The sequence below is a fragment of the Stegostoma tigrinum genome, chromosome 40, assembly GCF_030684315.1.
Source record: "Stegostoma tigrinum isolate sSteTig4 chromosome 40, sSteTig4.hap1, whole genome shotgun sequence".
Taxonomy (NCBI): domain Eukaryota; kingdom Metazoa; phylum Chordata; class Chondrichthyes; order Orectolobiformes; family Stegostomatidae; genus Stegostoma; species Stegostoma tigrinum.
In genome coordinates this window covers 13,915,259-13,940,577 of record NC_081393.1, presented here as the reverse complement: position 1 = coordinate 13,940,577, position 25,319 = coordinate 13,915,259, and the positions used below count along the sequence as shown (strand labels likewise).

The 25,319-nt window shown below is 40.8% G+C and overlaps 1 protein-coding gene across 12 annotated transcripts in view; it reads right to left on the bottom strand.

Annotated features, from left to right (window-relative positions):
• The window catches only part of slc4a5a (solute carrier family 4 member 5a), a 75,242-nt gene extending 56,955 nt beyond the window's left edge, over positions 1-18,287 (bottom strand). For 9 of the 12 annotated variants that reach the window (XM_048523001.2, XM_048523007.2, XM_048523010.2 and 6 more), the window contains exons 1-5: positions 18,145-18,287; positions 14,852-14,983; positions 12,789-12,914; positions 2,508-2,569; positions 956-1,141 (exon numbers count right to left, since the gene is read on the bottom strand). In XM_048523001.2, the coding sequence (XP_048378958.1) occupies positions 956-1,141; positions 2,508-2,568 (247 nt within the window). In that variant the 5' untranslated portion in view covers position 2,569; positions 12,789-12,914; positions 14,852-14,983; positions 18,145-18,287. Of the gene's footprint in view, positions 1-955; positions 1,142-2,507; positions 2,643-12,788; positions 12,915-14,851; positions 14,984-18,144 lie in introns of all 12 variants that reach the window. The other 3 variants (XM_048523002.2, XM_048523005.2, XM_048523004.2) reach the window with 3 other exon arrangements.
• Positions 18,288-25,319: the final 7,032 nt, after the last annotated feature.

Sequence of the window (25,319 nt, the reverse complement as noted above, 5' to 3'; positions counted from 1 at the left end):
CACCTTACATTTTAATTTTTAAGTGTTCTATGCTCTACCGTGTCACACTGTAACTGAATTAAAGCCAAACTACCGCAATTCAAGAAGGCAACAATTAGGGATGGGCATTGAATGCTAGCCCAGCCAGTGACACCCACATCCCCTGGGTAAATAAATGAGCTGATGTGAACAAAGCAGCAAATTAAACAGTCTAAACATCTATATTTTTAAAATCCAAACTGTACTTGTGGAAGCACTCTGTCCAGTTGATGGTACGGCCCAAACTGTTTCAATTGCAGGTAGTGGTATTGGTCTTAAGTATGACGTTTTCAATGGACAATGTGTTACATTGAGTTAGCTCTTGGACTAAACCCAATGCAGCCATTCATTAAAGCCTTTCAAATGGAAGTCAATGGTTCCTACATAAGGGGTTTTGGGTTTAGGTTCGGTGTAGGGGCTATCATGCTGTTGTTAATTTTCTGGGCAAATTATGAGAGAATGGGAGAAGAAGGACAAAAAAAACACGTAATTCTCAGTGATTATCCTCAGAATCTATGGCCTATGAAGTGTAAGGCTGGTGGCCTCCAAGATTCATGCAAAAGGATGTGTTTCTGGTGATCGCATCAAATCACAATGCCTAGCCGAAGGCATGTTCACTAAACACACGGTTACACTGCTGTTCAGTTTCGATAATTGTAGGCTGGAATTGTTGGACCTGACCAGATTGAATTTGCGAAGAGAATTCAGGATTATCAACCTGTCAGCATTGTCCAGGTTAAAGATTATTCTCTGGCAGCTACTCTGAGCAACCAGGAAAAACATGATGACGCTGAAAAGGTTTTTCATATTCTTTCAATACTTAAAAATAAACTATCGGAGATGGGAAAATGGCTAGGTAGTTGGATGGAAAATATCACAGGAAATGAAAAACTTACATGAAACATAACATCTCAACAATGGATTGTCAATGACCTACTGGTAATGGCTCTGTCTGAAGCAGTCAGTCCTCTACCATGTCCTTCCTCGGTATCAGACCTATCTTGCCTGTTGGGGTACCATTCCTCCTCATTGAATTTCTCCCGGCTTGCTGAGAATTTCCTTCGTCGTCTCTTTCTCCTGTAACCTTGTGGTGCAGGAATCCCAATATAGATGGCATTTTGATCTGGACAGAAAAAACATCTTCAGGACCATTTAGTTAGTTTCTAGTTAGTTTCTGTGGGAAGATTCAGCTCTTTGCCCAGGGACATTGCTGTGACTGTCTATTTTAACACCATACTGATTTGCCAGCTTTATTCTTTTTGCAATGACACTGTTCAGTCCAGTTTATACTTATAACACAGGAAAATAGGGACAAGACAAGGCCATTCAGCCCCAGAGGCCTGTTCTACGTTTGAATTAAATCACAAATGATGTATTTCTCCATCTTCCAGTCACTTAATACAATTATCACTTGTGAGGTTATACCCTTTTCTCTGAACTCCCCACAGGAGGAAATAACTTTCTTCAATCATTCTTTCAGATCTTTTCATTATCGTAAACATCTCAAATTGATCACCAGTTTATCTCTATACTCATTGGAATACAAGTAAGGCTCAAGCTACTGGTCTTCATAAGTTGAGCTTTTTAGCCCCAGCACTGCCTTGGAGAAACAGTAAAGCAGTCGGAATGTAGGGGAAGAAGTCTCATCAGCAGAATTTAATGATGCATCATGCAAACGCTTTCCAATGAATGCATATTTGAATTTAAAATGAAGATGCATAGAATAATACAACAAAGAAAAAAGGAATTTTATCCATTATTCATGGTCTGTGGCTTGGAGGGTAACCTGCATTTTGGTATTCCCCTGTATCTGCCTTTGTCTTTTAGGTGGGAGAGGTTGCAGGTTTGGAAGGTGCGAGATTGCAAACTAAATGTTGACATGGTGTCTGAATCGTAAGTACCCCAATTAAGATGCCTGACCCACCTTATTCCTCTCAGTTTAGCAGTTGCCAAGGGGCTGTTTGGCCTCTGAGGACACAGGGAAGAAAGGGTCACCGCCAGAGGAAACCAAGGTGACCCTGACCTTATCCATGGGGACTAATGAGCTTGGACTTGCTGAGATCTGCACCCATCCTGTAATAATGATCTCTACACCATTGCCACAGATCCCAAACCCCATGCCCAAACAAGATGATTGAAAGTTCTGGTTTTAGGTAAGGTCCCCAGGGAATCCGGGTCCCAGACAATTTTATGGATCATTTTGGTCATTGGTGGGAATGATACAGGAGACTGTTAGGCTCTGATTTGGTGAGATGGAGTTTGCACACAGGTACTTCCTGGCAGCATTCATTGGATGTCAGTCAAACATAGCCTTTTTCAGCTATTTCTTTCAGCTAACTTGAGGAAGCTTAGGCCAACAATACCGTTACCCTGAGATCAGTGAACTCAGTACTACCTAGAGGTCAAATCTGATAACTTCCATGTTAACAGAACTTGTTGACATGCTGGGTGCATCTCATTTAAATTGCACTTCAGTTTATTTTACTTACCCTCTTCCTCTTCGTCATTATATCTTCTTTTTGAGTGTGTCACTCCTCTTTCATAATCCATTCTGAATAAGAACAAATTTGTCGAAGTTGAAACAAATGAATTTATCAATTCAGCAGATGTTTCACTGGCAGGTACTGTGTACAAAAGCAAAAAGGACAAAGACTCAACTTGTAATCTGTACAAGGTGTTCTGAAATGTCCTGGAACCATATTTCTGACATGAGAACTCCATCATAAGTTTATTTGTTTTGCATGATTTAAAGTGACCTGTTTGATGGAATGAGGTGACTTATAAATCGTTTGACTTAGTTGTGGATGTTTGTGATCCTGGTGCTGGGGGTAAGAAATACACAAAGCAAACATCTCAGGGACAAGATTTCATGAGTTTTGCTGCACTTAAATTTAATCAAGTCTGTTGCTCACGTTTCTAACATGTAGAAATTTACAGCTATTTCATACAATAAATTCTGTTGTGGCTGATTGTTCACACTGATGGTTCAGAGCACAAGTAAGAGTCACCTGGTCGTACTTTCTTCCAGAAAAGGTGGAAATGATATATAGCCGAACTAATCACAGGTAAATAATCACCAATTGTAAATAATCACTGACCTCACCTGCCATTGGAATTCTAAAATTTCTAAAGATTGTGGACTTCACATGAAATGCTGAAACAAGGCCCTGTAATGGCAACATTTGAAATATGTAATAGATTTCACAGAATATACAATGCAGTCACAGATTATGTCAGCACCCCTGCTGCACTCAAACCTGCTCCCACCCTTCATATCTTTCAACTCCCATCAATTAAATAGCCTCAACTTTCCCTGTGGTAGTGAGTTCCACACGACAGGGTAGTTATTGGGAGAACAATCCCCTGGTGAGCAGTGTAAGACATTGGATAAGTCTCAAGATGAAAGGATGGCCATTTAGGACAGAGATAAGAAATTTAGGTTGTGAATCTTTGAAATTACTTAGAGAGCTGGGGACACAGTTTTGATGAAATGTTCAAGACGGAAGAGCAAGGAAATTTTGGACTCAGACAAGCTAACGGAAGTGGAAATAGTTCAGGGAAGTGGTATTGAGGTGAAAGGTCAACATGATCTTATTGAATGGCGGAGGGCTTGAAGGACTGACTGACCTATTTGTAGAATCACTCCCTAAGAGTGTGATGGAGATTGGTAAGAAACTACAGCCTGAATTTTACCAGAAGTTGGCCTAGTGTCATTTTCATCGATTTTCATGAAGGGTTCTTTGAGGCTGAAAGGATTTTCATGTGCTTTTGTCCTAGAGTCACTTCACTAACTAGGTACTATGCTCCTAGGGTGCACCACTTATCCCACACCAGCTCGATTCCCCTACTCATCATTAGCAGAAGTATTCACTGTTGCCAGGTCGAGCCAGGACTCCTGATGCCAGTTCCATCTTTAAAAGGTCATTGTGTACCTGGTAAATGCTGTTGGTCTAGATCTGCCAGACACAGTTCACTGCCATTTATTTTGACATGACAGATAAGGGGAAACAGGTGCTGACTTTGCGGACAGGGACCTGGAGGTCTTCGTGAATGGGCTGCTGCATACGTCCTCATCCCAAGCACTGGCCACAACACCAGACCATGCCAGCCTAGTCCAAGGTTGTCACTCAGGTCAGTGGGCTTTCAGCCATCTAGAGGAAAGTCCAACAATGTGCCATGAAGGTCAAAAAACTTTAATGCTTCACTCAGGTAAGTGCCATCATTTGCTCCCCAACAGCACACACTCACTCTAGCTCTGCTACTGCACCCAGGTCCTACCAGGGTCCTGCTCTACCACTCTCACTATTGCCTGAAACACCTTCCATCCCTCACTGTCACCCACACAATTTCACCACCCTACTAATCCTGTATGACCTCTGCACCTCTTACTCCATGACTCCGGACACTTCACCACTTTCCCCCACCTCCCCAGCACTTGCATCTGTGCCAAACATTTTCACTCAATCCTTCCCTTTGCCACATTCTTGGAGACGATGGCCGTCAGCAGGACAGAAAAATCCAAGAGAGGTGATCAGGTGCCCAACGTTCAGTTCCTTATCCCCATCAAGGAGAGCGTCCACATTGTGACCATCCTGAGTGGCCAACTGACCATGTTCCTGGAAGTTGGCTTTGGCTTATTGCCAGCAACCGACTGACTGAAGGCTCTCTCTCTGACCTTGACTGAGGACGTGTTCCTGTCAGACTTTGAGAAATGGCTGTTTGGCTGATGCACATCTTGCGTACTTATGGTAAGCTGCTGGCACATGGTGCACACGTGAGGTTGATATAGCACAGCAATATGTTCGCCCTACCGACAGATCACTGCTGACAACCATGACAAGCCTTCTGGCTTTGTGTCTGTGCTAAAAGACAAGACAAATTAGAGGTGCTTGCAACTTGTTAGCTCCAGATGATGGGGCAAAGCACAAAAAGGCAAGGCAAGGCAAGGCAGGGATGCTGTGAGCATAGAAATAGGCACAAAGGAAGTGTGTGCTATGAGAGCAGCAGCAGAACAAAATAAAACCAAAGAACAGTGGATGCTGGAAATCAGAAACAAAGACATATATACTGAATATGGAGGGAGGGAGGAGGTAGATACAATTGGTAGAGATGGAGCCCAGAGAGCGAGAACAGCAACTGACTGATTGGGGAAGGGTAAAGGTTGGCCTGGGAGAATGAATAGCTGCAAATAGGGATCATCAGTGGCTGACAATGGGTTGTTTGTGGTGGCAGGTCTTCTGATGACAAGGCCTGGTGTGTTGGGTTTTTGGTAAGGACATGGGGGAAGCTGCTTAAGGCCTAAAATGATTGATTTCAATGTTGAGTCCAGAAGTTTGCAGGGTTCCCAAATGTAAAATGAGGTGCTGTTATTCCAGCTTGCGATAAACTTCACCGGAGCACTGCAGCAAACCCAAGACAGAGATGTTGGCCAGGAAACATGATGGTGTGTTGAAATGGCAGGCAACTGCAAGTTCAGGGTCAGATGCTGCCAGCCCTGCTGAGTTTTTCCCAACAATTTGAAGCATATGTTTTTTTACCGTGATGCTCAGTGTATAACTTTGTCATTTATAAAAATATTATCTGACTTTTACAGCCGAATATATTAAAAACACCAAAAATGCCAAGAAATGACTAAGGAGGAAAAAGATTAGAAAGAAATAAGTCCAGCCAGAAATGTAAAAACCAATAGTAAGGATTTCTACAAATAATTAAAAATGAGAACAGTTAACAAAGTGAACATTGATCCAGTGGAAAATAAGTCTGGAGAATTGATAATGGAAAATAAGGAAATGGCAGAGTAATGGGGAGACAATGATCTAGTAGTATTATCACTGGGCTGTTAATCTAGAGACTCAGATAATATCCTGGGGACCTGGGTTCAAATCCCACCATAGTAGACGGTGGTATCTGGTATTAAGAATCGAATGATGACCATGAATCCATTGTCGATTGGGGAAAAAAAACCATCGGTTTCACTAATGTTCTTCAGAGAAGGAAATCTGCCATCCTTACCTGGTCTGGCCGACAAGTAGCTCCAGACTCACAGCAATGTGGTTGACTCTCATATGCCATAGCAAGTCATTCAGTTGTACCAATTTCTACAAAGTCTCAAAGAAATGAAACCGGATGGATCACCTGCACAGATCATCACAGCAATGACTCTGAACTGCCCTCTGGGCAATTAGGGACGAGCAATAAACACTACTTGGTCAGTGATGCCCTCATCCCATGAATGAATAAAGGAAAAAAGAATTGAACAAGGATTTTGTATCAGTCTTTGCTATAGAGGATGCATATAACACTCCAGAAGGAAAAATAAATGTAGAAATGGATGAAAGGAAGGAACTCAGCAAAATCACAGTCAACAGAGAAGTGGTACTGAATAAATTATTGGAGCTGTGGACTGATAACTGCCTGGGTCCTGATAGACACTATCCTAGGGTCTTCAATGAAATTGCTTGTGAAATATTTAATGCATTGGTTTTCATTTGCAAAATTGGCTCGATCAGGGGAAGATCCCATAAGATATGAAAAAGCTAATGTAATTCCTTTACTCATGAATGAGGGAGGCAGAAAGCAGAAAACTACCAACCAGTTAGCTTAATATCTGCCATTGGAAAAATGCTTATGAAGGTATTATAAGGGGACACTTACCTAGCTCCAAGGAATTTGGCAGAACCAATGTCATTTCAAGAGAGGGAATTTTTGTTTAACTAATCTATTGGAGTTATTTCAGGAGGTAACGTGCTGTGAATAAAGGGGAGCTAGTAAATACATTGTATTTATCTTCCCAGAAGACATTCATAAATTGTTTCATTAAAAGTTTTTGTGGAAAATAAAAGCTCATGGTGTAGCGAGTTACACATTGACTTGAATAAAAGACAGGGCTGGCCAACAGGAAGTCAAGATTAGCAATGAATGCAACTTTTTCAGTGCTGAGAAATCAATATTTGTAACTTCCAAAAATGACTTAGATGAAAGGTCAGAAGGTATAGTTACCAAAATTACTGATAACACAAAGATCGGTAGAAAAATACAAAAGGATATAGGTTAGTTAAGATAGTGGGCAAAGATCTGGCAATTGTGTGAAAATGTGGAATTGTCTACTTTGGCAGGAAGAATAAAAGTTTTCAAAATATTACCCAAATATTGAGAGAATGCAGAACACTGAAATGCAGAGGGATCTGAATGTCCTTTTGCATGAATTACAAAAAGATAGTGTGCAGGTACAGCAAGCAATCAGGAAAGCAAATAGAGTATTCTAATTTACCACTTGGAGAATTGAATACAAATTAGGAGGTTATGCTTCACTTGTACGGGGCATTGGGCAACCACATCTATAGTATCATGTTTCATATTGGTTTCTATATTTAAGGAAGGATTTTCTGTGTTGGAATCAGTTGAGAGAAGGTTTACCAGACTAATATCTGGAATGGACAGACTGTCTTATGAGAAGATGTTGGGCAGGCTAGGCTTGTGTCTGTTAGAATTTAGAACAGCAACAGGCAACGTAATTGAGACAAATTAGGTCTTTTAAGTGGCCCTTTTAAAACAGAGATAAGGGAAAAATTTTTTTTCATAGGTAGTTGTGAGCATTCTGAGAAAATGGGTGACATTCTTAACGAGTACACTGCATCGGTATTCACCAAGGAGAGGGACATGGCATATGTTGAGGTTAGCTTACTCTAGGTCAAGTTGACATAAGGAAGGAACAGAGAACATTACAGCACAGTACAGGCCCTTCGGCCCTCGATGTTGTGCCGACCTGTCATACCGATCTCAAGCCCATCTAACCTACACTATTCCATGTACGTCCATATGCTTATCCAATGATGACTTAAATGTACCTAAAGTTGGTGAATCTACTACCGTTGCAGGCAAAACGTTCCATTCCCTTACTACTCTCTGAGTAAAGAAACTACCTCTGACATCTGTCCTATATCTTTCACCCCTCAATTTAAAGCTATGCCCCCTCATGCTCACTGTCACCATCCTAGGAAAAAGGCTCTCCCTATCCACCCTATTTAACCCTCTGATTATTTTATATGTCTCAATTAAGTCACCTCTCAACCTTCTTCTCTCTCATGAAAACAGCCTCAAGTCCCTCAGCCTTTCATTGTAAGACCTTCCCTCCATACCAGGCAACATCCTAGTAAATCTCCTCTGCACCCTTTCCAAAGCTTCCACATCCTTCTTATAATGCGGTGACCAGAACTGTACGCAATACTCCAAGTGCGGCCGCACCAGAGGTTTGTACAGCTGCAGCATAACCTCTTGGTTCCGGAACTCGATCCCTCTATTAATAAAAGCTAAAACACTGTCTGCCTTCTTAACAGCCCTGTCAACCTGGGTGGCAACTTTCAGGATCTGTGTACATGGACACCGAGATCTCTCTGCTCATCTACACTACCAAGAATCTTACCATTAGCCCAGTACTTTGCCTTCCGGTTACTCCTACCAAAGTGCATCACCTCACACTTGTCTGCATTAAACTCCATTTGCCACCTCTCAGCCCAGCTCTGCAGCTTATCTATGTCTCTCTGCAACCTACAGCATCCTTTGTCACTATCCACAACTCCACCGACCTTAGTGTCGTCTGCAAATTTACTAACCCATCCTTCTACGCCCTCATCCAGGTCATTTATAAAAATGACAAACAGCAGTGGACCCAACACCGACCCTTGTGGTACACCACTAGTAACTGGTCTCCAGGATGAACATTTCCCATCAACTACCACCCTCTGTCTTCTTTCAGCAAGCCAATTTCCGATCCAAACTGCTATATCTCCCACAATTCCATTCCTCCGCATTTTGTACAATAGCCTTCTGTGGGGAACCTTATCGAATGCCTTGCTGAAATCCATATACACCACATCAACCAGTTGACTCTCATCTACCTGTTTGGTCACCTTCTCAAAGAACTCAATAAGGTTTGTCAGGCACGACCTTCCCTTCACAAAACCATGCTGACTATCCCTAATCAATTTATTCTTTTCTAGATGATTATAAATCCTATCCCTTATAACCTTTTCCAACACTTTACCAACAACTGAGGTAAGGTTCACTGGTCTATACAGATAGTGAAGGGGACTGTCAGGGTTGTCTCTACTCCCCTTCTTGAACAGGGGAACCACATTTGCTATCCTCCAGTCGTCTGGCACTATTCCTGTAGATAATGATGAGTTAAAGATCAATGCCAAAGGCTCGGCAATCTCCTCCCTGGCTTCCCAGAGGATCCTAGGATAAATCCCATCCGGCCCAGGGGACTTATCTATCTTCACCCTCTGAAGGATTTCTAATACCTCTTCCTTGTGAACCTCAATCCCACCTAGTCTAGTAGCCTGTATCTCAGTATTCTCCTCGACAACATTGTCGTTTTCTAGAGTGAATACTGTTGAAAAATATTCATTTAGTGCTTCCCCGTCTCCTCTGACTCCACACACAACTTACCACTGCTGTCCTTGATTGGCCCTATTCTTACTTTCAGCATTCTTTTATTCCTTAAATACCTGTAGAAAGCCTTAGGGTTTACCCTGATCCTATCCGCCAAAAACTTCTCATGTCTCCTCCTGGCTCTTCTGAGCTCTCTCTTTAGGTCTTTCCTGGCTACCTCGTAGCCCCTAAGCGCCCTAACTGAGCCTTCACATCTCACCCTAACATAAGCCTTCTTCTTCCTCTTGACCAGAGATTCCACCTCCTTCGTAAACCACGGCTCCCGCGCTCTACAGCTTCCTTCCTGCCTGACAGGTACATACATATCTAGGACACACAGGAGCTTTTTCTTGAATAAGCTCCACATTTCTAATGTGCCCATCCCCTGCAGTTTCCTTCCCCATCCTATGGTCCCTAAATCTTGCCTAATCTCATCGTAATTTCCTTCCCCCAGCTATAACTCTTGCCCAGGAGGAAGTGTTGGGTATCCTAAAAGACATTAAGGTGGACAAGTCCCCTGGTCCAGATGGGATCTATCCCAGGTTGCTGAGGGAAGCAAGAGAGGAAATAGCCGGGGCCTTAACAGATATCATTGCAACATCCTTAGACACGGGTGAGGTCCCGGAGGACTGGAGACTTGCTAATGTTGTCCCCTTGTTTAAGGAGGGTAGCAAGAATAATCCAGGTAATTATCAACCAGTGAGCCTGACGTCAGTGGTTGGGAAGCTACTGGAGAAGATACTGAGGGATAGGATCTATTCCCATTTGGAAGAAAATGAGCTATCAGTGATCGGCAACATGGTTTTGTGCGGGGAAGGTCATATCTTACCAACTTAATAGAATTCTTTGAGGACGTGACAAAGTTGATTGATGAGGGAAAGGCTGTAGATGTCATATACATGGAATTCAGTAAGGCGTTTGATAAGGTTCCCCATGGCAGGTTGAGAAAGTGAAGTCACATGGGGTCCAGGTTGTGCTTGCTAGATGAATAAAAAACTGGCTAGGCAACAGGAGACAGAGAGTAGTAGTCGAAGGGAGTTTCTCAAATTGGAGACCTGTGACTAGTGGTGTTCCACAGGTATCCGTGTTGAGACCACTGTTGTTTGTGATATACGTAAAAGATTTGGAGGAAGGGGTAGGTGGTCTGATCAGCAAGTTTGCAGATGACACGAAGATTGGTGGAGTAGCAGATAGTGAAGGGGACTGTCAGAGATTACAACAGAATACAGATAGACTGGAGAGTTGGACAGATAAATGGCAGGTGGAAATCGATCCAGGCAAATGCGAGGTGATGCATTTTGGAAGATCTAATTCAAGGGCGAACTATACAGTAAATGGAAAGGTCCTAGGGAAAATTCATGACCAGAGAGATCTGGGTGTTCAGGTCCATTGTTCCCTGAAGGTGACAACGCAGGTCAATAGGGTGGTCAAGAAGGCATATGGCATGCTTTCCTTCATTGGACGGGGTATTGAGTACAAGAGTTGGCAGGTCATGTTGCAGTTGTATAGGACTTTGGTTCGGCCACATTTAGAGTACTGTGTACAGTTCTGGTTGCCACATTACCAAAAGGATGTGGACACTTTGGAGAGGGTGCAGAGGAGGTTCACCAGGATGTTGCCTGGTATGGAGGGTGCTAGCTATGAAGAGAGGTTGAGTAGATTAGGATTATTTACATTAGAAAGATGGAGATTGAGGGGGGACCTGATTGAAATCTACAAAATCATGAGGGGTATAGACAGGGTGGATAGCAAGAAGCTTTTTCCCAGAGTGGGGACTCAATTACTAGAGGTCATGAGTTCAAAGTGAGAGGAGTAAAGTTTAAGGGAGATATGCGTGGAAAGTTCTTTACACAGAGGGTGGTGGGTGCCTGGAACGTGTTGCCAGCGGAGGTGGTAGACGCAGACACATTAGCGTCTTTTAAGATATATTTGGACAGGTACGTGGATGGGCAGGGAGCAAATGTACACAGACCCTTGGAAAATAGATGACAGGTTAGACAGAGGATCTCGATTGGCGCAGGCTTGGAGGGCCGAAGGGCCTGTTCCTGTGCTGTAATTTTCTTTGTTCTTTGTTCATTTGGAAATCTCTTGTTGCAAATGTGGTTGGAGCAGAGTTCTTCATAAGCAATAAGATGAAACGTTCTTGGGGTTATGTGGGAAAGTGGATTTGAGATTTAGATCAGATTGGCCATGATTAAGCGTGAGGAGAAGAATGCTACTCCTTTTATTGTATGTTCATAATTTTGCAGGCTTCAATTTTGCTATCATATCTATTTATATATTCTTATTGTTAAATGTCTTTAATAATTCTACCTCTTGAATTTTCTCTTATTTCATCAAATAATCCAAGTATGTTGGATTGGATTAAATTTTCACTTAAAAAATCTTACTAGGCTCATTTACGGTACAATATTTCCCCAAATGCCAATTAATTCTTCTCCAATCATTTCTTGTGAACATTTTCCCACCTGCCTAACACTTAATGGTCTATGTATTTGCTTCTTCCCATTGAGATAAAATCTTTGTAATGAGAACATTTGAAGAGGGTAACTTTATTTGTCTGTGCATCAAAATTGAAATTGCAACAGGTAGTGCCATATTTGGCTATACTATAGTTTGTTATTGCTCGAAATCATGTCATTACGCACGGGTGAAAATGGTTTATGCCTTCAGGAATTTCCTCCTTTGATGTCTATAATAATCTGTCAGGTTTGCCGCTCAGTTACTTCATTATAGCCCAACAGTAGCGACAATTTAATACATCCATTTTACATCCTGTCTGATTGTTCGATTTGTTGGTGATACTCAAGACTAATTTCACTTCCTGGGCTCACCAAAGCATGCCCCCAACCAAACCTAATGTCATGAGGCAGAAGGCAAGATTAATGGCAATTGTGAGAGGACCAGCAGATTATTTACAATTGCTAATTTGATGATTTTTTTTATCATGACACCTAAATCTCTTGTCTTCATAGGTTTTCTTTAACACCAGATCTTTGCAGGCCCTTTAAATTGTTTGAAATTGAATATGATGATTTGTATTGTCATTTTACCAGTGCCTTAAATCAATACTTTCCTTTTGGAATGTGATCCAATTGTCAAACCTAATTAATTGTCAAATGAAATCCCCCACACATCGAGCTTTTCAAAATAATGATTGTAATTTGTGTGTGCACTGTATAAAATGAGTATGTGTCACTTCATTTCAACAAGTGCACTGTGATGGAATCAGAAAGCTGAAAGCATTATGAAAATTACAAGGTCCCAGCACACTGCTACAAACTCACAATTTTGTAAGAAAGGTTGGTTTTGAGAAAAGCAAAATTTGAATTCCATACCTTAGAGAACTCAGTTTGTAAGTCCTCTGCTGATGTGCTCCCTTACTTCAGCTGTGAGCTTGTCGCTTTGACTTGTCGTCATTTGGTGGACAGTGTCAATCAGTTCGAGAGAGATCACTGTGCAAACTCACGATGTAACAACTTTAAATCAGTATGCATGGAATCTTGGTTTGAAAACAATTTCACCAATTCACAGCAGACAACCAGACAAATATTTTGTTACTTGACAATAATTTGCAATGTAAAATAGCTCCTGCTCTTCGATTAGTGAGTTTCTGAAGTTCAGAAAAAGCTTCTGTTAAAGGGTGATTGAGCGACAATTTCCAACAAATATTTGCTTTGAGAGAGAAAAGTGTGTGGGTTACATGGTTTCAGAGTTGCTGGGGAATCCATCACTATTTAGGATGAGAAGCCTATATTCTGTTGTAAATAGCTTTTACGTCACTTCAGAGGACACGGTATGTCAGAGGCTGAATATTTCCTGTGTTAAAAACTTAATAACTTAACAACATACTAATAAATTGTCCTGATTGCAGATTGTTTAACTTTGCAAATTGTTCCAATTAGCCAATACTAAGCAAGAGTTTGAGACAATAATTTGAGATCATATTTTACCAAATCTGGTCATTATCTGTTATTTGTCAAGCAGAATTAATATGCTATTTGAACCAGATATTCTTGACCTTTGGTGGCTGATTGGAGCACTAAGAAAGCTTACAGAATTATTGAATTTTACGATGCAAAAAGGCATAATTCAGCCCATCATGCCTCTGCTGGCTCTTTAAAAGTGCTGTTCAGTTAATCCCACTCTTGACTCTTTCTCTACTCTGACCCTGCAAGATGGATAAAACACTGACAGTCATAGAAGACAAAGGATAGCAGTGGGAGGGTGTGTTTCTGAATGGAGGGATTTGACTAGTGACGTTCCTCAGAGATCAGTGTTGGGACTTTTGTTAATTATAATATAAATGATTTGGAGAAAAATGGAACTGGAATGGGATTGTGGATAGCGATGAAGACCGTCAGAGGATACAGCTGGACATAGATTGCTTGGTGACTCGGGCAAAGAGATGGCCAATGGAGGTTCATCCGGAAAAATGTGAGGTAACGCATTTCAGAAGGTCTAATCCAGATGGAAAATATACAGTAAATGACAGAATCTTTAAGAGTATTGATAGGCAGAGGGATCTGGGTGTACAGGTACTCAGGTCACTGAAAGTGGCAACACAGGTGGAAAAGGTAGTCAACAAGGCATACTGCATGGTTGCCTTCATTGGCCAAGGCATTGAGTTTAAAATTGGCAGGTAATGTTGCAGCTTTATAGAACCTCAGTTAGGCCATATTTGGAATATCGTGTTCAATTCTAGTCATCACACTACCTAAAGGGTGTGGTGACTTTGGAGAGGGTACAGAAAAGATTTACTAGGATGTTGCCTGGAACGGAGGCATCAGCTAAGAGGAGAGGTCAGAGAAACTTGGGTTATTCTCACTGGAACAATGGAGATTGAGGAACGGCCTGATAGAGATCTCCAAGATTATGAAGGGCATGGACAGAATGGACAGTCAGAAGCTTTTTCCCAGGTGGAAGAGTCAGTTACTGGGGGCATAGGTTTAAGTTGCGAGGGGCAAGGTTTAAAAGTGATTTACAAGGCAAGTATTTTCCACAGAGGGTGGTGGGTGCCTGGAACTCACTGCAGGGGAAGGTAGTAGAAGCAGATACAACAGTGGCTTTTAAATGGATGGGAATAGAGGGATAAGGTCTCCGGAAGAGTAGGGGATTTTAGTTTTGACGGGCAGCATATTGGCTCAGGCTTGGAGGACCGAAGGGACTGTTCCTGTGACGTAATTTTCTTTGTTCTTTCCACACAGCCTTACAAATGAGCTCTCTCCAACAACCTGTCCATTTGTCGTTTAAAAGTTAGAATAGAATCTGATTCTACCAATCTTTCAGGAAATGTGTTGGAGATAGTCACAACCCTTTGTGTGAGAAAACTGTTTCCTCAATTCACTAATCCTTCCTTTGTCAATTATGATAAATCTATCGCCTCTGTTTAGCAACTCACTTGCCAGAGGAAAAAGTGTCTCTCTACTTGCTCTCATGCCTCGATTTGGTCTCCTCTTAAACTTCTCTGCTCGAAGGAGAAGAATCCCAACATCTGGTTGGCAAAAAAGCCATGAACAAAGGGAGACCTTCACTGTAAAGAAAAATCACATACAGAGGAGACAGAGTTCCTCTTGGCAGTAAGGATGTGAATCCAAATCTATAGCTCTAGTCAAAAGCAGGCTGCTATTTTGAGATTCACAATATTGGAGAAACAAGCTATAAATCAAGCAGAAAGAAGAGACAACTCATGAATGGATTTTAATAACTGAGTAAATTAGGAGAAACTGTTTCCATTGGGAAAGGGTCAGTAATGAAAGGATACATATTTAAGGACTGCATGAAAATGGTACAGGATGAATACGCCAAAGTGAAATATTTGAATGTTGTTCTCATACAGCTGATTATCAATCTTGGAACTATTTTTGACTGATTGTATAAATTAGTTAGACTTGTGTTACCTCTTTGTCCTGAATCAAATCAAATTTAAACACATGGCTTAAAATTTTTTGCAGTCCACTGCTAGTTGTTGCAGCCATCAAAAAACGTGCATGATCAGCCTCACTAATATTGGTCCAGAGCACCAGCTCCTATTAGTCACACTGAGGTCGAGGCTGTGACCCAGTTGAGGCAGTCACAAGCAAGTTACAATATGGAATGAGCCTGAAAGGATGGTGACTGTTGATGCAAGGGAGACTTTCAAAAAGCAACCAGAGAAAAGAAACTTTCATGTCGATGGGATAAAAGCAACGGAGTAGCTGTAATGGGAAAAATCTTTCAAAGAATTGACATGGGTTTGATGGGCCAAACAGTCTTCTGAGCTGTAAATTCTGTTCTGAAGCAGAATGTGCGAAATTTCACACATTGCTTATTTTGCTGAGGGTGGACATTCCAAATATAATTTTGTGGAGAAAAAACACCCTCTGGATTGGAGCATCTGTATTAGGAGATGTTGATTGGGGAGATAAAACTGTCTAAGAGAAATCCCATCTATCAAGGCTGATGTAGCAGTTTCACAGAGAAGGACTATTACTGTTAGAGAGACCAAATTGTACCTTATACTGAGGACTCCTGTTCTATTTCAGGATGATGTCCTTTAGGCTTGGTTGCACTTATTTACATATTAGTATTACTGACAGAAACTAAATCAATGCTGTCAAAGGCACTTTCAGCCACAACATTTGTGACCAGCCCAACGTAGAGATTAATTTCCTGTTGCATAGTAAAGCCATATTTGTGAACCGATAGATCACAAAATTTTATTTTACCCCAAATTAATAAATATCCAAGCAAATTTTCCTGAAGAGACAGCCTCCACATTTTGAGTTCAAAAGCAAATTTGCTGGCAATTTTGGTAATAAATCAAATTTTAAAACATTGTTCATAAAGTACAGATTATTAACAATTTCCTGTGAGGTTAAATTCAGTGTCCCAGCACTCCCAAGAGGCAGTAAGATTATAGGTGGAAAAAGCACAAAAAAAGTCATGAAATATTTAGCCACTTGAGCTTCTTTCACCACTCAATTGAATCAGGACGATTCTGAATCTTAGGTGAATCTGTATTTTAGCCCATCTTGATTCAGTGACCCTCAGTCCCCTTGACTAATGAAAATACCTTAGTTTCAAGCCGATTTCTGGGAAAGAGGAATTACAAAGAGTATCTGATGAAGAAATGCAAAAGTGAAGGTTTATTGAGTTAATTTTTAGTGTATTTTGATAACAAGCTTTTACAGTAAATGTTGATTGCGTTATTTTATTACACATACTCGTAACTACTGGACATTCTTTGCTGGTTGTATTATTGAGATATTAATGGTGTTTAATTAGTACAGCTAGTAAAGTAATCCAACAATATTTAAACAGATAACTGTTCATATAGTTAGTTACATTGAAATATTTGTCATAAATTACATTTGCATTCAAATTAAATTTTGCACTTTAAAAGAAAAATGTTATTGGCAATAAGGGTTGACTCCATGCTCACTTTATTTATTAATCACATCCTTTCATTTCCTTTCTGCCCTAGTTTTTCTTTTCCACAGGCACTCGACTGTGGCCCTCTATGAATCATAAGCCATTGATGACTTTTTTTTCCAGCAAAAGCATTTCGTGGCAATACCAGCAGTGGTCAAGTTCTCAGTGTACCCAGTCTCCAACCCTTGAAGTTATGCACTCCATGTGTGGGGAACTCAGAACAGGAAGAAAATTATTAAAAGACCTAGCAAATGTGCCAAACTAGTTAATTAGACAGGCTATAACCAATGCCTGTCATGGAGGTGCTGGCAAATGGTATTGTCACTGGATTAGTACTCCACACGAAAACTCTGAGGGCTCTTATGGCACGGTAGTAGCATCTCAGCCTTGGCTGAGATTTCTTGCGGGAACTTTCTGTTCCTGGGCATGGGCAGAATACTGGAAATTGCACTGCTACCTACCCAATCACTATCTGTTACTTCCAGTATTTTACACCCAGACCCATTGGTATGTGAGATCAAAGGGCCTATAAATACCACCAGGCCAGAAAACTGCTGCTTTCAGTTACTTGGTAATCAGAAGAGATACTTCTGATCTTCACCTTTTCTTTTAAGATTGACAATTTGTTTTAGGGAAGTCTTGAGCAGGTTTGTTAATGGTCTGAACTTTGTGCTCCCCCCAAGACTGACTCAATAATTCGGGAATCATTCTGAACCACAAATGGCTCAAACCAAGAAAACCTGATCCAGAGCCAAGGAAGTATCCTTGTTCTGGGCACAATAGTCTCATGAAGAAATGCTTTGATTCAGTAACAGGGGAAAGTCCATGATGTTGAGCCTGTGCAGTGTACTTGTCTGTATAATGTTACATATTAGTACAATTAGTATCCTTTTCCTGTTGCCATCCTTGTCAGGCTTTGTATAAAGCGCATCATTCTGACTGCTTGCATACATATATATCTGTTCAATAAAATCAGGTCTTAGACAGACATTCCAAAAACGCGTGTTGTGAAGTTCAAAAATTAGATTGGGATTATACTCAGTAGTGTGATTCGTGTTCCTCAGATTAAAAAGTTCAAACTAATGCCGCTTTTAAACACAGCTCTACACCAAGGCCAAACACCACAGAATCCAAACCATGTAGGAATGATTTTAAGTGGAAAAATATACCCATGACCTGTTCAGTCAAACTCACAGTTTGAAAATACGAGACTTTATCAATTTATTCCTACGGCGTGTAGGTAAAAACACACCAGCTCCTTTTGATATATGATAACCTTACCTTCAGATCTTTGCAGACACAGAAGTGGCGAGAGGAGTCTTAATGAATGGTCCAGATGAACAACAGCATCCTTTGGTCAAATTAGATACAATGCGTATCCTGGTTTAATGTTCTGTGCAGCGAGAGCTGAACACAGATCAGTTCCACAGTGAGTATTGACTGATAGAACTGTGTCAGACTGATTTTTATAGCCGAAATCAATTGAAGTTTCATGCTTTGTCACAGTACACCATGGTGCAGATCGATTGACAACCTTTACTGCAAAGAGAGGTTTTAAAAGGAAGAAAGAATTTACATTTATTTAAAAACGTTCATGAAGTCATGATATTAGAAAATGACCTGAAAGCAATTAAGTACAATTGAAGTCATTGTTCTAATGTGGGAAGTGCTGCAACTATTTTATGCATGAGAAACTCCACAAGGAACAATGTGACTATGACCTGGTAATGTTATGATAGGATAATGAAAGCCTATTTTTGTGATGTTGCTCAAATGATAAATGTTAGCCAGACATGAGGGAGAACACTACTGCTCTTTGAAATCTCCACAAAATCTTTTCCATCCAAAGTTGCTGGGGAGATATAAGCTCTCACAAGAAAGCCTCAACTTTGATAATGCAACTGTCCCTCAGGCTTGCACTGGACTGTCAGCCTAGATTCTGAGCTCAAGTGTGTGAAGAGAGACTTGAAATCCAGTGCCTTTCAACTGTGAGGCAAGAGGAAGATGCACTGAACTGTGGCGGTTACCATGTTAATGAGCTTGTGCCAATCATCATTTGAATAAACAATTGATTTTGATTGGAATAAGTTTCCTTCAAAATTTATTTTCTCTCTCTTTGTTATTGGTTAGTCATTTTTTGCTATTTTTAACACTTTCCCAATCCTCTGGCTTATCACTGCTCTCTACCAACTGTACATTTTGTCTTTTAATTTGATCTTATCTTTAACTTGTCTGGTTAACCATGTTGGCTTTTCCCTTTCTGAGAATCATTCTTTCTCACTGGGCTATACTTTTGCTGTCAGCCATTAACTATTTTCTTAAATGTCAACCTTTGTTCCTCAACCATCTTTGGGGTAGAACTCCTTTCCCATCTCTGCACTCATTAATTTGCAATTAATCTGATTTAAATGGAGCACATGTTTTTCTGAATCCAAGTTTCTCCTTCTCAAACTGAATGCTAAATTCTACCATGGTATGGTCACTGTTTCCATGGGACCATTTACTCCGAGATCATTTATTGAACCTGCCTCATTAAATATCACCAGATCCAAAGAGCCGGATCCCTGGTTGGACCCATAACATATTGCTCCAGGAAACTGTCCTGAATACGCTCTATGAATTCCTCCCCATGGCTGCCTCTGCCAATCTGCCTATCCCATGATTAACAGACAGCACTTTTTCCATGTTACATTATCTCCTGATTTACTCCCTGTTCTACTTTATAATTAACAAGCCTGTAGATTACTCATACCAGTGTCTTCTTCCTCTTTTATTTCTTATCTCCACAAATATGGATTCTACATTTTCTGATCCAAAATCAATTTTGCTGTTGTATCTATTCTGTCCTGTATCAACAAAGCTACACCACTATCCTTTCCTCCCTCCTTTCAAAAATTCACATCATCCTGCATATTCAGTTTCCTGCTTTGACTGCCCTGTAACCATGTCTCTGTAATGTCCATAATATCCCACCCATTTCCATCTGTTTGAGCCATACATTCATTTATTTTGTTCTGAATGCTATCTGCATATAGTAAAGAGACATGAATTTCGCTTTCTAACCATATTTCCCCCTCTGACCCTATTTGCTGATGTTTTTCTACTCTCTCTCCCATTCTGGGTATTGTTATCCAAATAGCTGCCCTATAATGCTGCCATATTCTTTTGTTTTGTTCACCTACATTTCTCTCCCCTGCAATTAGTTTAAAGTCCTTTCTATGGCCTGAATTGTTTGATTCATGAGAACACTAATCCCGGCAGGGTTCGAGTGAAGTTTGTATCAGCAGAACACCTACTTTCTACCCCAGTATTACTGCCATTGACCTATGAAATGAGACCCATTCCACCCACAACAAATTTTGAACCACATAAATAGTCCTTGACATTATTTATTCTATGTCAGTTTGCTTTCAACTCAAGTAGTAATCCTGAGATTTTTATTTTGGGGGTTCTGCTTTCTAATTAAACCAGTCAAACAATTTTAGCAGAACCTCCTTTCTAGTTATGTCAATGTTGTTCGTACCAAAGTGGATGACAACAATTGGATCCCTTCCCTTCCATTCCAAGTTCTTTTGCAGCACCAAGGAGATAGTTAACTGTAGTAGAGAATCCCTACAGTGTGGAAATGGAACCTTGGGCCCAAGTCCACACAAACCCTCACAACATCCCACCCAGACCCATCCCACATCACCCACCTCATCTACACATCCCTGAACTATACGATTGATTTAGCATGGCCAATCCTCCTAGCCTGTACATCTTTGGACTGTGGGAGAAAACCAGAGCACCTGGAGGAAATACATGTAGACACAGGGAGAACGTGCAAACTCCACACAGTCGCCCGTGGGTGGGATTGAATCCAGGTCCCTGGCACTGTGAAGCAGCAGTGCTAACCACTGAGCCACTGTGCCACCCTAAGATGTCCCTAACCCTGACACAAGGCACGCATCATTGCCACTGGATCCTGGTTCTTCAGAGAACAATATCTATCTTCTAATTATACTGACCCTTAACATCACAACATACCTATTTCTTCCCCATGCTTGAACAGTGTTGTAGTCAGTTTGCTCACTCTCCCTGCAGCCCACAATCTTGCACTTACTACAGATGTGTTAGCTCTGGATCACCTTGGTATCCTGCAGCTTGCAAGTGCCTTACAATTGTTAGATAATTACAAGGGCTGAGCTTCCTCAATTGTGAGTTTCTGGGGCCTCATATGTCCCTCACCTGCATTCACATCCTCCTGTCGCTGATCACAGACCTAAGTTGTGTTACTTAGACTGAACATAGTGTCCAAGTAACTTTCTTCCTCTCTAATGTGCCACGATGTTTGCAGCTCATTCTCCAACTCCTTGACTCAGATCCACAGTTTCTTTAGCTGCATATATTACTGCATCACCTTGGTGTCCTGCAGCTTTCATATGTGGCAGTAGCAATGTGTCATCCTTCCTGTCATCACGATTTGTATTTGATGTAAGTTATAAAACTAATCTTGATAATTAATAATAACTAATTTAAATTCTCTGCTCTTTACCCTTAACTATGATTTTTTATTTGAAGTATTTTCAGAATCAATCTTATACTTAACCAGCTTTTTCTTTCGAGGAGAAAAGAAAAACACCAGAGATCTACATATAAACTGTAAAGACCTCATTGTAACTTTAAAAATTTGAAATATTCACCAAATCTGCTCACCCATTAGCTGCTTTCCTTGCTCTCACATCATGTTCTGATTCGCGAAATTACTCCATCACTGGTTTCACTGCAGGCTGTCCTTTCGATCAATGCCTTTTATCCTCTTCCACTACCCTCTCACTCTGGTAAGGTTACCTCTTGCAGCAAATGTTGTTTAAAGCCCATCCGCCTCTCTCTTCTCTGAATTCCCAGTTTCACTCATGCAGCATTTGGCTCGCTCCAACAAAGTCTCCAATCAGATTGACATGGCCCGGCCTGACTACACAGTGCACAAAGTCCTTCTCAGATATGGATCTACTCAGTCATCTCTTAGCTACTGTAATCAGCACCTGATTTAGTCAAAGGATTTCAGGAATTGCCACTATCACCAAATGGCTCATTTTAATGTGAATATTCTAACATAAAGGCTGGTGTCTGAATTTGACTTGAGCTATGAAACTGAACTTGGAAAAGACTTAACCCTTGAATTCCCATTTTGAATCAAATTCCCTGTTTCACACGCTCAGCCTTTGTATCACTCCAACTAACTCATTCCACACACATTGACCCTGCTCCTTACTTTATTTGCAGGGAAGAGTTGCAATATAAGATTTATTTCACACCATTTGGAGTATAAAGTTAGGACTGATTTGTCCGAAAGAATCATATGCCAGATTCATAGACTCCCTTCTCCACTTCCATCTCTTGCATCGGTCCACCACTAACCAACCAATACCTACAATGCACCTCTGCCTCAGCTCCCTTCCACCATCTCCCATGAAAGACACCCATGCTTGTATATTAAGAGCCTGACAAAATAACTTTGCTGAGAAACATAGAAGATAGAAGTAGGACAGGGTCATTCAACTCTTAAATTCAATTTGATTAAGGCTGATCATCCTCTAGTACTCGGTACCTTGTTCCCACTTTCATTGCATACCCTTCAATCTCTTTATCCCTCATAACGATATCTCATTCCTTCTGTAAAACATTCAATGTTTTGGCCTCAACTGTTTTCTGTGGGAGAAAATTCCGCAGGTTCATCACTTTCTGGTTAAAAAGAAATTCTCCTGATCTCAGTCCTAAATGGCATTCCCCATTTCCTGAGGCTCCGACTCCTGGTTCTGGACTTCCCAGTCATTGGGAACATCCTTCCTCTTTCCCCTATTTAGCCCAGTTAGATTCTTGTAGGTTTTCTCTCTTGTTCTTCTCAACACCAATGTACAACAATTCAGTCGCTTCAAACTTCAGTCTGCCGTCTCAGGAAGGAGTCCTATAAACTCTCCCAATTTTCCCGAAACCCCAAGAGTAATAATGGTTGGGAGGAGAGAGAAATGAAATCATAACAGGAGTATTGTGGTTCAATCCCTGATACAATTTCTAGACCCCAAAGTAACATCATTGATATGTATGTCAGGTTGAAAAAAATTGGGACTGTTATCTTCGAGGGCCCTGACAAGTCTCATCAATGAACATAACCACAAGATGGCGACAGAGCACTGCAAGCCTTTTGGTATGCTGAGATCCTGTTCTCAACTTCCATTGCGGCTTTAACCAGAATGCTGAGAGCGTGGCATAATGATGAAGTCATGAAATCATTTGTAATATATCTTCATGATCAAGTACCAGCATCATGGTTACAAGCACATTCAGTTCAGTTTAGCTTTGACAATGTATCGGTGATAAATGAAAAGAAATTGCAATTATTAGAGGTTGAAAGAATTGGGATCCAAGTAAGGTTTTTTTATAAAATGCACAAAATTTAAGCTCAAGGCATCAGGGTTACAAGAAAAGACAACAAAAGGAAGATTGAAACTGCTTTTTGCCAGCAACAGGGTTGTGTTTTATTAGAAATACCCAGTGCTGTGGGCCAACGATATCAGATCTATTGAAAATTAGTGACCTGTTATTGTGAACACTTGCGGTGTTACAGAAACATTTTGCAATGTCACTGTGAACATCTTGCTATGTTATCATCAACTATCATAATGTTACTGTGAATTCTTATTTTGTTGCTTTGAACTTTTGCTATATTAGTGTGAATACATGCTTTTCAAAATGATTTGCTGATGCTGCTGGGCCTGCTGTGTATTTCCAACACTTTCTGTTTTCATTTTTGGATCAAGATTTCATAAAAACTGCATTTTCCATCCACAAAAACATCAACTGGTTGGCAGAGTTAGATAAAGAGACAAATAGAAAGGAAGACAGCGAGAATAAATGATGCAATGGTAGCAAAGTAGGAAAAAAATGGAATGAAGAATTCGGAATTCTTGTATTTGGTGGTTACAGTTTGAACACTAAATGAAGCCACATTCTCCACAAGACGTCAGTGCTGTTGATATAATTATCACATTTGCATCAAACAGATTTGTGCCCTAGAACAAACATGTCAGAGCCTGATAGAGGGAAATGACTGCGCAATAAACTATTTTTTGCATCATTTCCTATGAAGAACATTCTAATGCATCTCTGAGGTTTATCTCTTATGTTCATTGTATCTTTAATGCTTTCATTCCCAGCTGCCCAAAAACTAACAGATTTATTCGGATCAACTTGACATTCATCCCACTTCACCATTTATCTATGTCCCAAACCAGCCAAGTTTTCACCTGTTGTGAGGCATTTTTGTTGGACAACTTTCCAGATGTTTATGGTTCTTCCATCTCCAAGCTGTTCTGCAGTGCTTGAGTTTATTTTACACCATCAGCCTCATTTGGAATTCCACCTACAACTCCTCAACTGCTTATTACACATCACGCTTTGCCCAAGTTGGGCCTGTATTTGCTGACACCCTGCTCAGCAGGCAATGTGTGCAATCTACATAATTCCAGCAAAATAAAGCCTACAAAGCACTGAGCTCATGGCAATGATTAAAATGCTAACAAACCATCCTGACTTGTTCACCATTTTACATCTGAAAATAACTACAACACTACCTCTGATATCCCCCATCATCATAGACGTAATTTATTTTTGATCATCAGTGCATTTAAAACAGATTTAAAGTTTTTACTTTAGTCTCAAATTTCATTGTACCCTTGCTCGTTCCCATCTTTACTTCAACTATACAGATAATCTCCAGCAGGCTCTTCAGTCTAAATCATTAATTCATTCAATTGATCTTTTGTGAATTCAGTTCTTAGCTTCTTAGGAATTTTCTTAATAAAAGCCCTCTTTGATGATCACTTCTTTGATCCAGGTTTTGGTTACTTCTCCTAATAAATGTTTCTTTGACTTGGCATTCAATTTCCCCTTATTTTGATACTTAATACAGAAAGTCTGTCAACATCAAATGCGGTAAATAATGGCAATTTATTGGTTTTTATATATGTACTGTGTGGAATGTGGGAGTTGCTGCTGGGCCACCATTTCTTGCTTGTCCCTAGTTGCCCTTGAGAAGATGCTGTTGAGCTGCCTTCTTGAACTGCTGCAGTTCATCTGCTGTGGGTTGGCCCACAATGCCCTTAAGGAGGGAATTCCAGGATTTTGACCCAGCAACGATGAAGGAACAGAAACATATTTCAAAGTCAGGATGGTTAGTGGCTTGGAGAGGAAATTGACTTTGGTGCTGTTTCCATGTATCTGCTGCCCTTGAGCTTTTAGATGGAAGTGGTCGTGAGTTTGGAAGCTGCTGCCTGAGGATATTTGGAGAATTTCTGCAGTGCATCTTGTAGATAGTACACTGCTGCCACTGAGGGTCAGTGGTGAAGTGAGTGGATGCTTCTCGATGCAGTGCCAATCCAGCGGGCTGCTTTGTCTCGATGGTGTCAAGCTTCTTG